This window comes from Temnothorax americanus, unplaced genomic scaffold, assembly GCF_048541705.1.
Source record: "Temnothorax americanus isolate GAGA-0224 unplaced genomic scaffold, ASM4854170v1 Scaffold11, whole genome shotgun sequence".
NCBI lineage: Eukaryota > Metazoa > Arthropoda > Insecta > Hymenoptera > Formicidae > Temnothorax > Temnothorax americanus.
The window spans coordinates 1633701-1649793 of record NW_027509242.1 but is presented as its reverse complement, the minus strand read 5'-3'; the positions used below and the strand labels follow the sequence as shown (position 1 = coordinate 1649793).

The 16093-nt window shown below is 43.9% G+C and overlaps 1 protein-coding gene across 10 annotated transcripts in view; it reads right to left on the bottom strand.

Annotated features, from left to right (window-relative positions):
- Positions 1 to 16093, bottom strand: part of Gluclalpha (glycine receptor alpha 1) — a 61771-nt gene that overhangs the window by 2377 nt on the left and 43301 nt on the right. For 6 of the 10 annotated variants that reach the window (XM_077424244.1, XM_077424235.1, XM_077424211.1 and 3 more), the window contains 7 exons: positions 3395 to 3464; positions 2594 to 2747; positions 2120 to 2202; positions 1811 to 1945; positions 1570 to 1722; positions 770 to 1053; positions 38 to 417 (listed from right to left, as the gene is read on the bottom strand). In XM_077424244.1, the coding sequence (XP_077280370.1) occupies positions 184 to 417; positions 770 to 1053; positions 1570 to 1722; positions 1811 to 1945; positions 2120 to 2202; positions 2594 to 2747; positions 3395 to 3464 (1113 nt within the window). In that variant the 3' untranslated portion in view covers positions 38 to 183. Of the gene's footprint in view, positions 1 to 37; positions 418 to 769; positions 1054 to 1569; positions 1723 to 1810; positions 1946 to 2119; positions 2203 to 2593; positions 2748 to 3394; positions 3465 to 9769; positions 9838 to 16093 lie in introns of those variants that run through there. The other 4 variants (XM_077424219.1, XM_077424266.1, XM_077424272.1 and 1 more) reach the window with 3 other exon arrangements.

The window sequence follows — 16093 nt, the reverse complement described above, 5'->3', positions numbered from 1 at the left end:
GTTGATGATAAAAATGATTATGTTGATGATTGTGTTGATGATGATGATGATTCTGAGGATGATGGTACAGTTGTCGTTGGCGAGGACGCGAACGTTGTTGTTGCGGCGGTCGTGTCTGTTGGAATTGCTGAGGATGGCCGCGAGCCACTTCCCTTGTTGATCCGAGCGCCTCCTTCTCATGATTTACTCGTCCCCCTCTTCCTCCCGAAACAGGTACGTGGACCAGTACGTGAGGTTGAAGAAAGCGAATACGATTGGGAAGAAGATCCGTGAAATGACGTCGATGCGCTTGGACCTCGTCGGGAACTTGGACAGCCACGACCTGCAGCAGTTTTTTTTCCGTGGTTGCATATGTATTTCGCATTGCTGCAATTTATCCATCGACATGGAATCCTCCGGGTGTCGGACCAGAGGCTTCTGAAAGAATTCGGTTGGTATTGATCCATTAATCTCTCGCGCATCTCGACCCTGTGCTCCTTAAATTCAAACAATTTTGATCCGTAATCGAGAGAATTTCGAATCCTTCCTTTTTTGCCGCATGAGAGACTATAAGCTCCGTAATCTCAGTTTCATTTAGAACAAGTCTAAATTGTCTATATAGACAAATCTCTTCTTTTAATACACAAAAACTCGGAATTTCTAATTGCAATTCTTCGAACGCTTCCGGAAGAATTCATCAACAAGAAAGTGGCTATCTCGAAAATATCTTAAACGCGCGTCCGGAGGACGGATGAACGCTCAAGGAATGTCATATCCTCGGTATACTGACCATAGCAAAGTTGGCGGATCCATCCGGCTCGAGCAGTTCCGAGGATGGATCGATCGACGACGAATGTTCCATCTGATCGCTCGGCGGGAACTGCTTTTTTATGTTATCGCTGTGCATGTCGCTACGCGACGCGTAGTTGACCAGCGCGAATTCGAGCAGTGCGCCGAATACGAAAGTCAAGCACACCCCCGTCCAGACGTCGATAGCCTTTGTGTAGGAGACCGGTGGCAGTGAGGCGTTTATCCCCGATGTCTGCGTGGCCATCGTCAGCAGTGTCGTAACGCCTGAATGGGAGAAAGACTTTGTGTAGATCCTCATAATTAACAAGAAGAACCAATAAACGCAATTAACGACCGTCCGTAAAACGTGTAATCAAAATTTCCCCTCTTTTTCTTTATAGGATCGTTAAACGTTACATTACTGCCGTTTAAACGTTGCAAACTGCTGTTTAAACGACAGTTCGTAGCAATGCGCGCAGTTGTTCGTATTTTACTTTTAAGACAGATTTAAAAACATATTTTACCAGTAAGATTTACTCGTTTTATGAATAGTATTATCAATTTTCCTTGCTTCTGCGTACAAATTTGCAGTAGACTGCGCACACTTTAAAAAGTCTACTTCAATCTGCTCTATCTCGTGACAATCCTATTTCGCTCTCCTCGTTACAATAATCTAATATTGCAATTTCAAATTTGTTACTATCAAAGATTTCGTCAATAAAGTAAATTATAATTATTCCGAGTTAACAATTATATGCCTGACACGTCACGCTTTTGCGCTTTATAGATAATAATTTGTACCTAGTGACACCCGGGCAGGCACGGCGCTCTGATCCAGCCAGAAAGACACCCAGGACACGATAACGAGCATGCAGCACGGGATGTAGATTTGAATGAGATAGTAACTGAATTCCCTCTTGAACAGCAGGTCCACTTTCAAGCAACTGTACTCTCCTGTGTATTTTTTTTAATTTCATCGTCAGAATCATTAGATCATACGAGCGCAGGTTTTTCTTCTCGACGCGAGAGTCTTCCCACTTACCGGTGTTCGTCTTGCTATTGCAGTAGTCCGTGAGGAATTTCTCGAGGGTGAACCGGGGCAGATGTAAATTCTTGACCACTTGAACGGGGTCGCCTTCCTTCCAGAGAAAGACCAAATCGTTCGTCGTCCATCCGTCTGTCGGGGTGGACGAAGGTGCGGTTATTATTGGACGAGCGATTATCTCCGTTTACGTTTAACGAATAACACACACACACACACACACACACACACACACACACTTATTAGCGAAGCTAAGTCGAGCTAAATAGGGCGGAAAACGAGGTTTTCCGAGTCGTCGAGTCTACTTACAACTGGCCATACGAAGTGAGCAAATTTGTCGATCCAGGGGATACAGTTTCAAATTCATGGGACACGAGAGCGTCAAGGATATCCTGCGCCAGGGAGAAGAAAAACAGCGATGGTTTATACAATGCCGGTGGAAATAAGAACCCAATTCGCAATGTAACGAACGCGCGCGCGCGTGTGTTTGGCCATCCCGCACGGTACACAGGATAGGATCTCCGCTGTGTACATTATGGCGAAGCGAAATGTCGCGACGCGTTTGATTATCACGAGGGTGAAACGCGAACGCGCGACGGATAATGTATTCCCCCTCTGTATATCGAGATTGCGCGATTTTAACGAGAAAAAAAAAACGACAACGCGAAGAAAAAGTGACACCTCAACGATTCTTCGTTAAAAAATAGCGCAATCTCGCTGATTAGGCTGACTCCGCGCGTTCGCCGGACGCCGATTATACTCGTAACGCCGCGGTATACTCACCGTATGCTATAAAGAACCGAGCCGTTCGGGAAAATTCGTATGTATACGTTGGGCATAATGATATTGTGGAAGTGGCCCTCCTTCTCGTTCGAGAAGAACAGATCCGGCATCCAGACGCGACTGGCTTCCGTCAGGGTTAAATATTTAAGTCGACCTGCAACGTTCAACGAACAGTGGGGGATACCACCCCGTGAAAAATCGGCGTGCGTTAACGAATACGGTATCGCTCGTTAGCGTTCATTCAGTAAGCAGAAAAGATAAGAGCGGTAATTTGCGAAAAGGAAGATAAAAATAGCCGCTATTAAATTTGCGTAACGAAACCGGGGCGGGCGCGCGCGCGAATAAAATGTTACGACTCGCCCTTTGCAGCGCGATGTAATTGCAATATGAAAAAAAAAAGATACACACACATATGTATATATACGTATAAATGCCCTTTGTACGCCCGAATTTCTCGTGTGTTGACCGCAGGTTATCAGATTGTGTGTGATATTATTGCGTAAAAGATACTCTGGCATTTATATCGGAAATAAAAGAAGGATGAGCTTTTTGATCAGATTTTTTGATTTTTCCATCGCAACCTATACAGACAACATATTCCCGCCTTTTTTTTAAACTATTATTCTCGTATTCACACGGCGGTACCGTTACACGCATCGCATGACCGCTATATTACTGTTGTTCCTATTTTATCGCATCGTGACTTTTATCGGCGTCGAAACATCGATACCAGAGAGAGAGAGAGCGTAGAAATACAAACTAAAAACATGTATGAAATGTTATTTGTGAACTTTTACGTACCTCCGAAGTCATTAAACCGTAATCTCTCATCCAACCATTGTTCCCGAAATGTTAATTGCACGGAGTATTCCTGGAGAGAAGAAGAATATAAATTGCGATTATATATAAACAGCGTCGCGCGTTAGTTAAGGCGGCGAGTAATGTAACGAGTTATTCCTTTCTCTTCTCAGTGTGAACGACAGTCCCTCTAATTAATAAAGTTTCGGAAGAAACGCAAAGAAGAACGTGCGTAACGAAATAAAAGAAAAACAGAAGCTAAAATCCATCTCGAATCAGATAGTACTCATAATGGCGATGTATAGTCTTTGTGAAGAATGAAGAAAATATAGCTTCGCTTCGCGTAAATGATAGCTTTGCATTTAACGAGGAGTTGTAATTATAATTGCAATTGCATTTTTAATTCAGTAATTACTATTCTCGGGAAGGAGTTCCGGTATCTGCGATAATATTTCAGCGCGACGGAATCTAATAAAAAAACACAAAGAAACTTGAATAAAAGAATTTATTTTGTGTCACGTAATCTTTTTCCCTCCTCTCTCTATATATAGGTATATATACTCGATAAAAATCTCGCATCTATAAAAAAGCGATTATTCACACGTCTCGTAACAAAGAGAATTTCTGTCTATAATATTGTCGCCACTCTGGGAGGTGCAACGCCAAACTGATCGTCGATATTCTTACCGTAAAAAAAAAGCAAAATATCGTTGATACACAGATATGGATTGTAATTTTATATTAAAGAGCTGTATTCTCGTAGGTCGAACATTCTGATACCCTTCTGGCAATTGACACAGTTGCATTTTTCTTTTTAACGTTTTTCAAACAACAATTACTGAATCTGGGTCATGTCGCACGAATGAATAGATTGCGGCGAGATATAAAAATTAAAAATTAATACAGCAGATACTTTTTTAAGAAGATTGCGTAATTTTAATCCAAAGATTAATTAACTGGATCAGTGACATTCGTGACCGTTGATCCACATCTGCGATATTAATCTCCCTTGGCGTAATCGCGCACGTCGATAAGTTAACTCGTCACGGATCGAACTGACGCATCTAGGTGGAAGGACGTCATTTTATCGAGTTGCACCTGAGGCAACGCGTCAATCCGTGACGAACTATCTGTCACCTGGTAATGTGTGTGTCGAGAAATATGGAACAGAAAACCGGCGATGTTATATATCGGCAGCGGGGTGGGAAAAGCGTCCCGGGAAGGCGAAAAATCCTGATTGGATGAATTATTGAAACGCATCCGGGGACGCTTTTCCGGGCGGTGAAGCGATCATGCGACTCGAGGACGTACAAGCATCGACAGGACATGAATAGCCGATCTGTTGTCAAATGCTCCGAATAACACTGGCGCAGCCAAGGAGATTGAGGCGGGGCGGGGGGGGGGGAGCGGAGGGGGCGGGTCAAGGGCCATGCAAAAGCGTACACCGAGGACCTACCAGATGTAATCAGATCAAATGCCAGAAATGTCTCGGGCACTATTGCGCAATCTGTTAGCGGTAAAAGAGAGAACGCATGCAGTTTTGCTCACGGTGTTCTCGTGTTCATCAGCTCGCCTGATGCGGTTCCTGCGGGGCGGCGTGCGAAGTCCTGTGCCCTGTTTCCTATTTCAGAAGGGGGGGGGGGTAAAAGGGAATGCTTTCGCAAATAGAGTGTTTCTTTTTCCTTTCCTCTTTTTTTTTGTATTTTTATCTTTTCTTCCTTCCTCCTTGTTTCCTTCGACCTACCGACCGCCAATTTCTCCGTCCTATCCTCCGCGCGCTCGGTGCAGTGCAGTTTCGCTCTACGGTGGTTTTTTTTTTTTTTTAAACGTGAAAAACATTCCGTTGGCCCTTCTCTCTTTTTTTTCCTAACTTCTTTATCCTGTCGGCTTGCGGTATTAGTTTTCACTTTAAAGTGTGCGAGAGCTTCACACTCGTGTGTGTTTCGCTCTTCTCTCTCCGCTCCTCCACTTCTAACTCGTGTCCGATAGCACGTGGTTTTGTTCCGTCGTTAACTTTTTAGCGACTCGGCCGTATTCGCACGCATCTAATATCGGTGGAAAGTTTCTGAAAAAATTGAGGAACATGCCGCCAAACGAGGATTCACCGATCACCCTCTTTTCGAGCTTTCGTTCGTGCTTTTTTTATTTTATTTTATTTTATTTTTTAATTTTTGTACTACGCGTCATTTTTTTTCTTTTCTTTCCAGTAATACATCACTCACAGAGAAATAAAATAAACGCTAAACACGTTTGCGTGGATGCCCGTTTGTACTTCAAGGTACTTATCCTTCCCGTGTAACACGACGAGCTTTTCTTACAAATATCGTGTGCAATGCAATATTATACCGCGATTGCGACATGCGCTCGCGATTTTCGCATTTCTCTCGAGATAAAAGCGATTGTCGCTTTTGTATATCCGTTATGAAAAATATATCTCGTGCGTATATATAAACGACGTTACGGAGATTCGTCTATCGTGCGTCGTCGGAATATCTCGAAAACGGGAAAATCGAGTTGTTCTTTCGAATATATGCACTTTGTGTACAAAACTCTACTCGACACCGACAGAAGAAATTGCCCTTTTTTTTCACGCTCGATTTGAACAAGGTGGAGGATAGAAATTGCGAGTGAATCGTCGCAATGTTCTTGCGGTGAACATCTTCGTGGAGACCTAAGCCGCTAAAGCCAACAGCTCGAATCACAAATCGCGCGAAACAAACGGAATAAACATGCGCGATCACTATGAGAATAATTCGTATTATTCTTTTGCAACCTATTTGAACATTTTTTTTTTTTTATAATACTTTCATTACGTCATCGTACGTGAAGTAAACTGAGGTCTCGGTATCATCGAGTGCACCTATACGACGATAAAATTATATAATATCAATAACACAGCGACAACACGGTCGGGAGGGTTTCATACATAATCCTGTATAAGATCTAGCACGCACAGTCAAATATCTCAATTTTATACTACAGACAATGACCAATGCAAAGCATCCAAAAAATCATCGGTGTTCTATATCTTGAAAAAAAAGGAAGAAAAAAGGGGGGGAGTAACCGCAATGCAGCCCTCGAAATTTACGAACGATCCCCGGCATAAGATAAAAAAGGACAGCCTCCGATATTATCCCTGGCTACGTTGCACTATACGGAAACTGTTGCGCGCGTAACAGCTGGCTCGTAATTTTTCCCTGGCTCTTACCTTTAACGAACGACAGTCGCTATCTCTCTATCCATCTCACGGGCGGAAATTCTCGAGTTACGCGCCAGGACGATATGTTTGCCGTTTAAGCCGGCCGCTCGACGAAACGAGTGCTCCTTTTTCTCCCGCGTCGTTCGTAATTAACGCGGAAACGGCGATTTGTTACTGTCCCTCCCGCCCCCTTTCCATCCGCCTCTCCCCCCCCCTCCGGGAAATCGCACGAGAGACGTTTAAACGTGTCTGGAATGCACAGACGCACTTACACGGGTAGAGAGGCACAACTCGATTATCGCGAGGCGACGAAAGGCCAATTTGTCGAGTCGAGTCTATCTCGATCCCTCTTGCGAAACGCGGGTCGTTTTAGCGGAGTAAGAGAAAGTATTATATATATCGTCGCTGTTGTTCCGACAATTGTCCTGATGGCAATGGGATAGTGGGATGTGTCGCGAAAATAACGCTCGCGAACCCTCTGTGGACCGTTATCATTATTGCTGTGACTTTTATCTATCTTTAACACGCTCATATCCGAGAAAAGAGAGCGGCGCAACATTTATCAGACGCTATTAAAGCTTATCTCTCTCTCTCTCTCTCTTTTATATCTATTATTACGATAAATACAATTGTATAATTAATTTGATGGTCGTAACATTTATCAGTGTCAGATGGATCGCGGGAAAGCGATCCATATATAATATATTATAATACGATACATTTATTGCTGGATGAATATAGGATAAGAAGGGTAACCGACGGGAGAATTCAATTAAAGTTAAAAGCTTTCACATCACGTCTTCGTACAAATTTGCTCTACTAATTTCTTCGATCACACCGGGGAAGTTCCCCTCGGGGTTTTTAAACTTCGATCCGCCGTCGCCGGGCGTTGTCTCGAAGTTTCGTTTAGGTCACCAGAGGGTTCCGCGAGATTTCGGGGCCAATAACTGCCAATCAGCCTTGCTCGGCGGATATTCGTCCGTATTCCGTTTCCTTTGCCGATGAGCAGCCATCGCGTGTTAAAATTTTGGTTTCGCCTGAACGAGATGCGCACACACGCACAACGCGCTTTCTTCGTGCGCTCTTTACGGAGAACGGGTTATACGATCTCTTCCATCGCGCCTTGTTCTCTCGTCTCGCCGTTAACGTCTCTCCGATATGTTTCGCTCGCAATGAAAACTCTAACAGCCGCATTATTCCCACGCAAATTTTCCCTCCATCCCTCTCATCCCTCCCATCCCGGAAGATTTCGTCCTAAGCGCAGCGGTGTGCTGCTCATTCAGTCGACAAATATTTGTCAGGATAAGCGATGCCGAACGTGTCCGTACTTATGAGAACGTGATACAGAATGAAAGAAATAAAGGAGACAGAGAAGAAGATAAGGCAGACAAAGAGAGAGACAGAGAGAAGCGGAAGAAGAAGACGAGGAAAAACGACAGAAAGGACAGATTCTTGCAGGGCCTAAAATTGAACGACCGACTTTTCTTCAGTGCGTACACCGCGATTCAAATGAACATTTATTTATGCCGTGGTTCTCAGTTTAATGATCACGAGCGCATGATGTTCGAATAGCGAAGTACAGGGAGAAGGATATATGTATATGCGTATGTGAACAAATATCGTTTTGCTTTTTTCGCGTGATGCTGGCGTGTGAAGCGTAACGAGTCTCTGATTCGTCGAAACAGAATGCCAATTATCTCGACGAGTTCCGCGCGACGGACGGACGGCCGGGGAGATAGAAAAATCAATGATCGAATCGCGTTGTCGAGAAGAATTCGGCTGGGCGTCACTTATGGCGGAGTTTCCTCCCGAAATCGTGTTCGACGTGTGTCAAAGCGAATCGACAAAAAGAACAGCGACGTATGAAGAATTACTCTCGTACGTAACGCGCTAAATTCGCTAAAAAAAAAAAAAAAAAAATTCGTGCGAAATTTATTCGCTCGTACTGATTTTTGCGATAACGCGACATAAACCCGACGAAAGATATTATTTGGGAAAGTAACAAAAATCGTCGTCCAGTCCCGCCGCGTTCGGTGAGTACTTATCATTGCTCTCTGCTCATCTCGTGACGCAGAATTCTGAGGAATCGCGTTTATAAATCCACTTAACGTTTTGACGAACTTCAGGTACCAACCGTTTGCATTTCAACGAGACAGAGACACGCGTGCGTGTGCACATATGTGTGTACGTGTGTATGCGCGTGTGTGCACGATATATCGAGCTTGCTATCTCTCGTCTGTTCGGCGAGCAAACCTGAGGCCCTGCAACGTGTCTCGGAACGCATTTTGAATTGCGATTGCGAACGCGTGCGAGCGCTCGTGCCTGCGATTGGTACACTCGCCGCTCTCGCGGACACATGTCGGCCAAATCTCTATAGCAAAGGTTCCAACAAGGCACAAGACGTGGTTGCAACGTACAGTCAATCGAACGATCAGTACGTACGATCGGTATATAGGCAACACATCGCGGACGCGATGGCTTCACCGTGGCCGTCTCGTACCCGCCGGACTCTTTGGCCAATCCGAAGTCGATTTTTCCTCAGCGTACTAGGCTCTCGTTACCGCTCGTTCGGCTCGTTAATCTTTCCAAGATCGCACGTTCGCATACATCCGAGTCTCTCGAAATTAGAACAGAACGGTTTATCCATGGCACGCGCGCGCGCGCAAGTCGTACCCGCGACATCATTGCGACCCGGAGAGCTCGCATTAAGACTTGTCGATATACGCCAAACCGTTTCCTTTTTGAAGGAGAGACCGACTCCTGAATTGCCCAAAAATTCCGTGATCCAAATCCACGGCACGGTAAAGCCGGGACGCCCTGGTACAATACGTATGTATATAGAACGTAACATGACAGTCAATGACATCGAGAAAAATCAAACGAGTGCGACTTTTGATTAGCACACATCCACTGGTCAGCGCGGCGCACGAGAGTATGCATATATATATATATGTATATACGTATGGTACGTGTGCAGAGATGTCACGCGCGCGGGGGACGAGACTGATAATATATATGCATATATACGTATACATATACACGTAATACAGATACAAGTACAGAGAAGTGCAAATCTTACGGCATCATATACACGTGACGTTTTAATATAGTTGGTACACAATATGTGAGGATATACAGACTGTAGGCCTTGTTGATGATTACTTGTATATTGCACTCACCATATTATAATCATCTATTTTGCTGATAGAGCGGAGAAAGATGTTGACCTTCACATTTGTCGGGCCATCTAACACGTCGACCGGAACAGAACAAAAGAAATCGATTAATTAAATCGGTCGCCGTGAACCGAGGATCGCTGGGGCTTTTGTCTTTTTTTTTCTTATATTTTTTTCACTTTCGCTTTCATTTAATTTACCGGGATAATACAATTTGCGGTGTAGGTGGATAATTGATGAATGAGAGGTCAGGAGGTGGAAGGGGAGGAGAGGGGAGGGAGGCGCGGGAATGATACCGGGGGATCGTGATAAGATGATTCTGAGATTTATTATCGATTCTCTCGAACGCACGTGTCGCACGCGTCAATGGATCGAACGCCGATAAGTATAATAATGGATCGATCGCGAATGTGTGTGCCGCTCTTCCGCCGATCGCGCGATACGCATCCGAGCGAATGGACAAAACGACATAGACATTATCGTCACGTACTTCTGTGCCCCGCGATAAAATCTCTCACGCTATACGTATAAGCCGCGCGATATACTCCGTGTACTTTCGGGGAAATCGTTACGACCGAATAAAATTCCCGATAAAGTGCCATTCCCCCGTGACGCGCGCTCGTTCTTTGGCGATTAATTTTTGCGGATGACACTTGAAACTTCGCTTTATTTCAGTTTTTTTAATCGGTTTGAAACTGTCCTCCGAGAGAGAGAGAGAGGACAGGACCCCTTTCATTATCTTGCCGCGAGGCACAGGACGCGTATCTTGTTACGCGATATCCAATATGTGTAGTATAAAAAAGCGTAAGAGAGTTTGGAGATGAACTTTGGATATATGCAGATATCGTGAGATCGATATATAAAATTTAAATAAACGCGCTACGCGCTACGACATTTAAATGGCATGGGGTGATGCGACGGGGCGGCGAACTATAGGTATACTGCAGCGATTTAGCGAGCGTGTAGCCTCTCCTTCTCCCCGCAGCCCAATTAACATTCTAGCTCACGCAAATAACTATATATAGCGACTCGCCTATGAAAGCTACGGATCTACTGCGATCGAGGAAAAAGAGCGAAAGAAGAAACTTGTCTTGCAAGCTAATGTGGGAGAGTAAAGATCGATTTGCGGATGACAATACCCTTTTGCTGTGCGATCTCTTACAGGGGCGTTTATGCCATGCCGCGAAGACGGAGTAATATCCAGCACTATAAAGCGGCGGCGATTATTGATCCGTGCGCTTCGCCAAGTGTAAATAATCCCATAAGAATACCAGGTAAGGAGAATAAAAATCGATGTGCGTATGTGTTGGGTGGCCTATACGCGTGGCGCACACCCGAATGCAGAATGTTTTAGCTGTCGCTTTACGTGTAATCTCGGTATACGGAGCGATATAAACACCGTCGGCTGGCTGAATTTTAAAAGAAGCCGGAGTTGACGGTCGGGGTAGTGCCGAACGGTTCCGTTCGAGATACGCGAGGAGACGCATGAGCGGAAGCGAAATGAAAGGAAAATAAAAAGAAACCTATAAATGAGAGAGAGAGAGAGAGAGAGAGAGAGAGAGAGCAACAAAGCTAGTTGATAATGATATGAAAATAGATGAAAATAGACGTATCCGAGGCACGTAAGGCGACATTCTAGAGAAGATTCTACAGATGCTGCGAAGACATTCAAAATACCGGATAGAGAAATGCGTTCTACTGCGGGCTTTCGGAGTTGAATCGGAGCTAATCGCCCCATTACACGGTCCCTTCGATGGCCGTTTGTCCCCCGCCCTCCGTAATAAGCTCGACCAGGTGTCATCACCGGGTCGACCTTTGACGCAGAAGAGGCCTGATTGTCGCGACTTAGCATCTTTCGCTTCTCTCGTGGACGCTGCTCTCGGACGCGCGAGATGTCGTCATCGTCGTCGTTGTCGTCGTCGTTGTCGTCGTCTTCGGCGCGGCATGGGTATACTAGAAACACCTAGGAGAGAATCCTAGAATCCCATTGCCATTGTTCGCGTTTGTCTCTGTCGTTCTCGCGGTGAGATATAATAGATGGTTGGCGTAAGATGCGGGTCATAATTTTAGATTTTACTTTTACAGAGCGGAAATCTCCGCGCGCGATCGTGTACGCCCGACACCGGCTTCATCCAGAATCGAGACTTCATCTCGATCGCATTATAAATCTCGATACGACGTCATTGTTCGTGACTGTCAATGGAACGCTTTTCATGTGCTAGATAGCGCGAAAGGTACGTATATAATGTAATGGTATAATTTGCGGTAATATTTCATCGAGTTCGACCGAAGGGAGTGATTTAATCGATATCGCGAAGGAGCAACTAGCAGACGAAAATATTAACGGGCTCTTTTTCATTTTCATATCGCACATAAAAATATGAAATATAGGTTATATTTTCGTGACGATTATCATCCATTTTGCTATGAAAATTTATATATTATTGTGCCTCTTAATTTGCAGACACTGAATAATTTAACTTGGTTATTTATGAGAGGTGTTTAATGTTTTCGGCGAAAAGCACGTATTTTACGCTTTTGCTTACAAATTGCAAAATAATTAAATCCAAGGTGTTCGAATAACATTCATTGTTAAGGAAAGAGAAGTTCGATAACTGAAAAGTCAGGAAAGAAGAATATAAAATGATCGCGAGTCTAGCGTAGGTGGAGACGCTTAGTAAGTGTATGCGTGACGTTGTGATAGGACAGGTGGACGTACCTATTATAAAAGAAAGAGCGTATCGATTTAACGAAACGTCCGCGTCCGTTAAATCTTTGACAACCCCTGAAATACAATTCTTTTCGCTCCGCTGACATTCGCTAAACGCTGACTGTTCAAGCAGCGTCTAGTTTTAACGAACCGTTGAAAAGTCGCGAACCGTCGCTCTCACATTCATTAAACGTTTACTTCAGAAAAGCCTGACAATTGACGGGGATTCGTATCGAAGCAAAATTCTCGCAACTGCAATATTATAAGTTCGCGCGTTTAGACCCGAGGCATGGTATATATCTTTGTCAAGAAAAAGGAGATAATTCGAGCAAAGGATTTTTACGAAAGATTCCCATATTTTAAACTGTGACAGTGTAATTTTCCTTACTGTTCGGAATACCGCCGGACCAAAATGCGCTTCTGACCTGGGCTCTATTAAGCGCCGGGCAGATCAGGAAATGTTTTGTGTCGCTAATCGGCGCATTGCAGTTGCATTAAACTGTCGTAATCTAATAAGCGGGCCTCGGATATTGCCGCTCCAGTGAGGCTTACTGGACAATCGTGTGACAATTTGCGAATCGCTGGAGAACGGTCGTTTCTGTATTTCAAACGAATTCGAGGACGACGGACATCTTCCCTACTTTTTCCCCGCGGAAAACTGATTTAGTGACACGTATAAACTAGGTTTCTCTGATATATTTCTTTCCTACAAGTACACGTTCTGAAACATAAATTGCGGTTTATAGCATTGAGAAATTAAGGGGAAGACGTAGCGCGCTACTTTGAAGTTGAATTGAAGGATTAAGTTAATCTGTTGGCGCTTGTAAACAATCAAATGCAGTCAAACTGGATGTAGTAGGCGTCCAAGAATAATTCTACTGTCGCTGGCAATGACAATATATCGCAAAGCTCCATATTTCCTTGCAGTAAGGAGATAAAAGCCAATCAGAGCCAGTATGCAGAAGTAAGTGTGTTAATATTTATGACAACTACTGAAATAATAAAATAAGAACACCAGACGCACGATCCCTCTCAGTGACATAATTGAATTGGTTCTTCTGATTAATTCTGCTTCAATAATTGCCATAGATATTTATGTGCTTATAATTTGCTCTCTAATTTTGTATATACAAAAAATATATATATATATATATATATAAAGTTGACCTTTGTCTTATTATATTCAAAGAAGCTCTTTTTTATTCTCTAAGCAAATTCTCTCTCTCTCTCTCTCTCTCTCTCTCTCTCTCTCTTTTCCTTTCTCTCTCGTGTCTTCTTTATCATGTCATCTAATATCTATTCCGACAAGTGGTAAGGATATCGGCACCGATGAAGTGAGCTTCAAGAGCGACAACATCCGAGTACCACCTGATAAAGAGACGGCCATATAATGCTTAAGGAGATACGAATCTGAGATCCGTCGCGATTAACCCAACACCTCTTCGACACTTCGACGAAGAAAAAGCACGTGTCGTATATATCGGTAGCATCGGTTCGCATGTGCGCACTGTGGAATTTTAAAGCTGATAATTTTAAGCTCCTACAGAAATTATCTATCGTTATCATTATATGTATCATCACAATTGAATTCTTGTATAATATTATCGTTTTTACGTACAAGTTTCCAATAGTACATATATATTATCATTATATAGCGTGTGTTTGATTTTAGAAAATCAAACTGATGGAACTATCTTCTTTAGTAATTCATGTGCGGGTATCGACTGCTAAATAAATTACTGCACACACACGTACCTTCGTCATGCCCGATACATTTTTAAATGTCATCATCTTTTCTCGCACTTAGCGCGTGAATATTTAAACGGCGGTCCGCAAACGGCAATGGGTTAATCACGGAGATCGATCGGTAAACGAATGTGACTCAAAGTGGGGCTCGCTTCGGTGAGAACGCGGGCTGGAAATTGGAGCTCTATAACGAGATCTCCAACGACAAAGTCGCCTTTCGCGTCGTCGCCAGTCCCCAATGTATAATTAATTGGTACCAGGCCTGTCTAATTACGCTGCCTCCGCGACGTCGTCGTCGTAGTCGCAATTGGCACGTCGCGGTTAATCCCCGGCTCTGTCGCGGCAGCACAATGTCTCGTCGCCGCCGCCGCCGCCGCCGCGCCATGCCGTTCCCGCCGAAGAACGGCGTGTCGCGTCGTTCGCGGCACACAACCCCCGGGCTATTTTCTGCTAAATGAGCGTATTTGCCAAACGTGCGTTCCATTCCTCTCGTCATTGTTCTAAAAGTACACCGACCGGCGCGGCGCGGCGCGGACCGTCGGCGTCGGTCGCTCGCTCCGTTTGGCCGCGAGCACATCAAGGAAAACAAATACGACGTAAACATATTTTTTTTAAATTTACCGGGACACAAATGCATTTACGTTTAATCACGGATGTATTTGCAATTATAATTCTGATTTGTTTTTCTATGCAAGTTTTGCGCGTTGCTCGATGGAAAGAGTATTGCACGGCGCCCTGCCCTACTCCCGCTTGATAAATAGTAGACGAGAGCCTGCACCTATACGTACTCGGCACGAAAACGGAGAGAAATGAAGCATATCCTGAATATAAATCTCTCGGCTCGCGCGCAATGCGGCATGTAGAAACAATTTATTCTTGCAATTAAATTGCATTGGTCGCTGATACGCGCTGGTGATTACATTGTCGACGTGACTTGCGCCTCCGAATCATTTCCGCAACGACTGCAAGAAGCATTTTTTTACCGAGATCGTTTTCTCGGATATATTGCACGTAAGTGTTTAATTTTCATATAGACGACTTAACTGGTACGGCGTACAGGTACGGTTACTGTGTTCTGTTATAGCAATTGGAAAAAAAAGTTCATTACCAAGAATGAGATAAAAAAGGGTTGCACACTACCGCAGAGATGTAGCAGCATGAGAATGCCTTAGCGAGTGTGTTGTCGCACGGTGCAATAAATAATTAAAGAATAAGTCAACGTTACATCTGATAATATATGTACAATATGTGTAGGCATGTCTTCTATTATGTATGTATATGATACACATAGCGTTATACATTGCGCGTATGTATTGTATATATATCTAATAAGTGATCAATGTGTAGCATCAAATATTGTGAAAAAAAGATAAAGAGATGAGACGGAAAGAAAGACGTGTGTGCGAATAAATGAGGAATAGTAAATGAGAGAGGAGGGAGAGGGAGAGAGGGAGAAAAAATGACGCGCGTGTGTGTGTGTGTATATATATGTGTGTTGTATATACGTGTCTGCTGTATTTGGCGAGGCAGCGTGTACATGTGTATATATATACTTGGCATTAAAGACTCAACGCGGATAAACATAATCGAAACAAGTCAAAAAGAGATGAAACTCCATCAAATCATCTACCACACAACAGCGGGTGAGAGCGACACTATTATACTCTAATGGAATCTCATAATTACGCACAGCACGACGCTAACAATAAGCAGACAGAGGGGAGAAAAATCGCGACGAAAGACACTGAATCGAATCCGGATCGCGGGAATGAGATTGCGGAACAAGAAAAACAGATTCTCTCGGAACAATTTAATATATGGAAATACAATTCCCGGGCATATAATTAAGTTCCGACGGGTATTAAAATTGA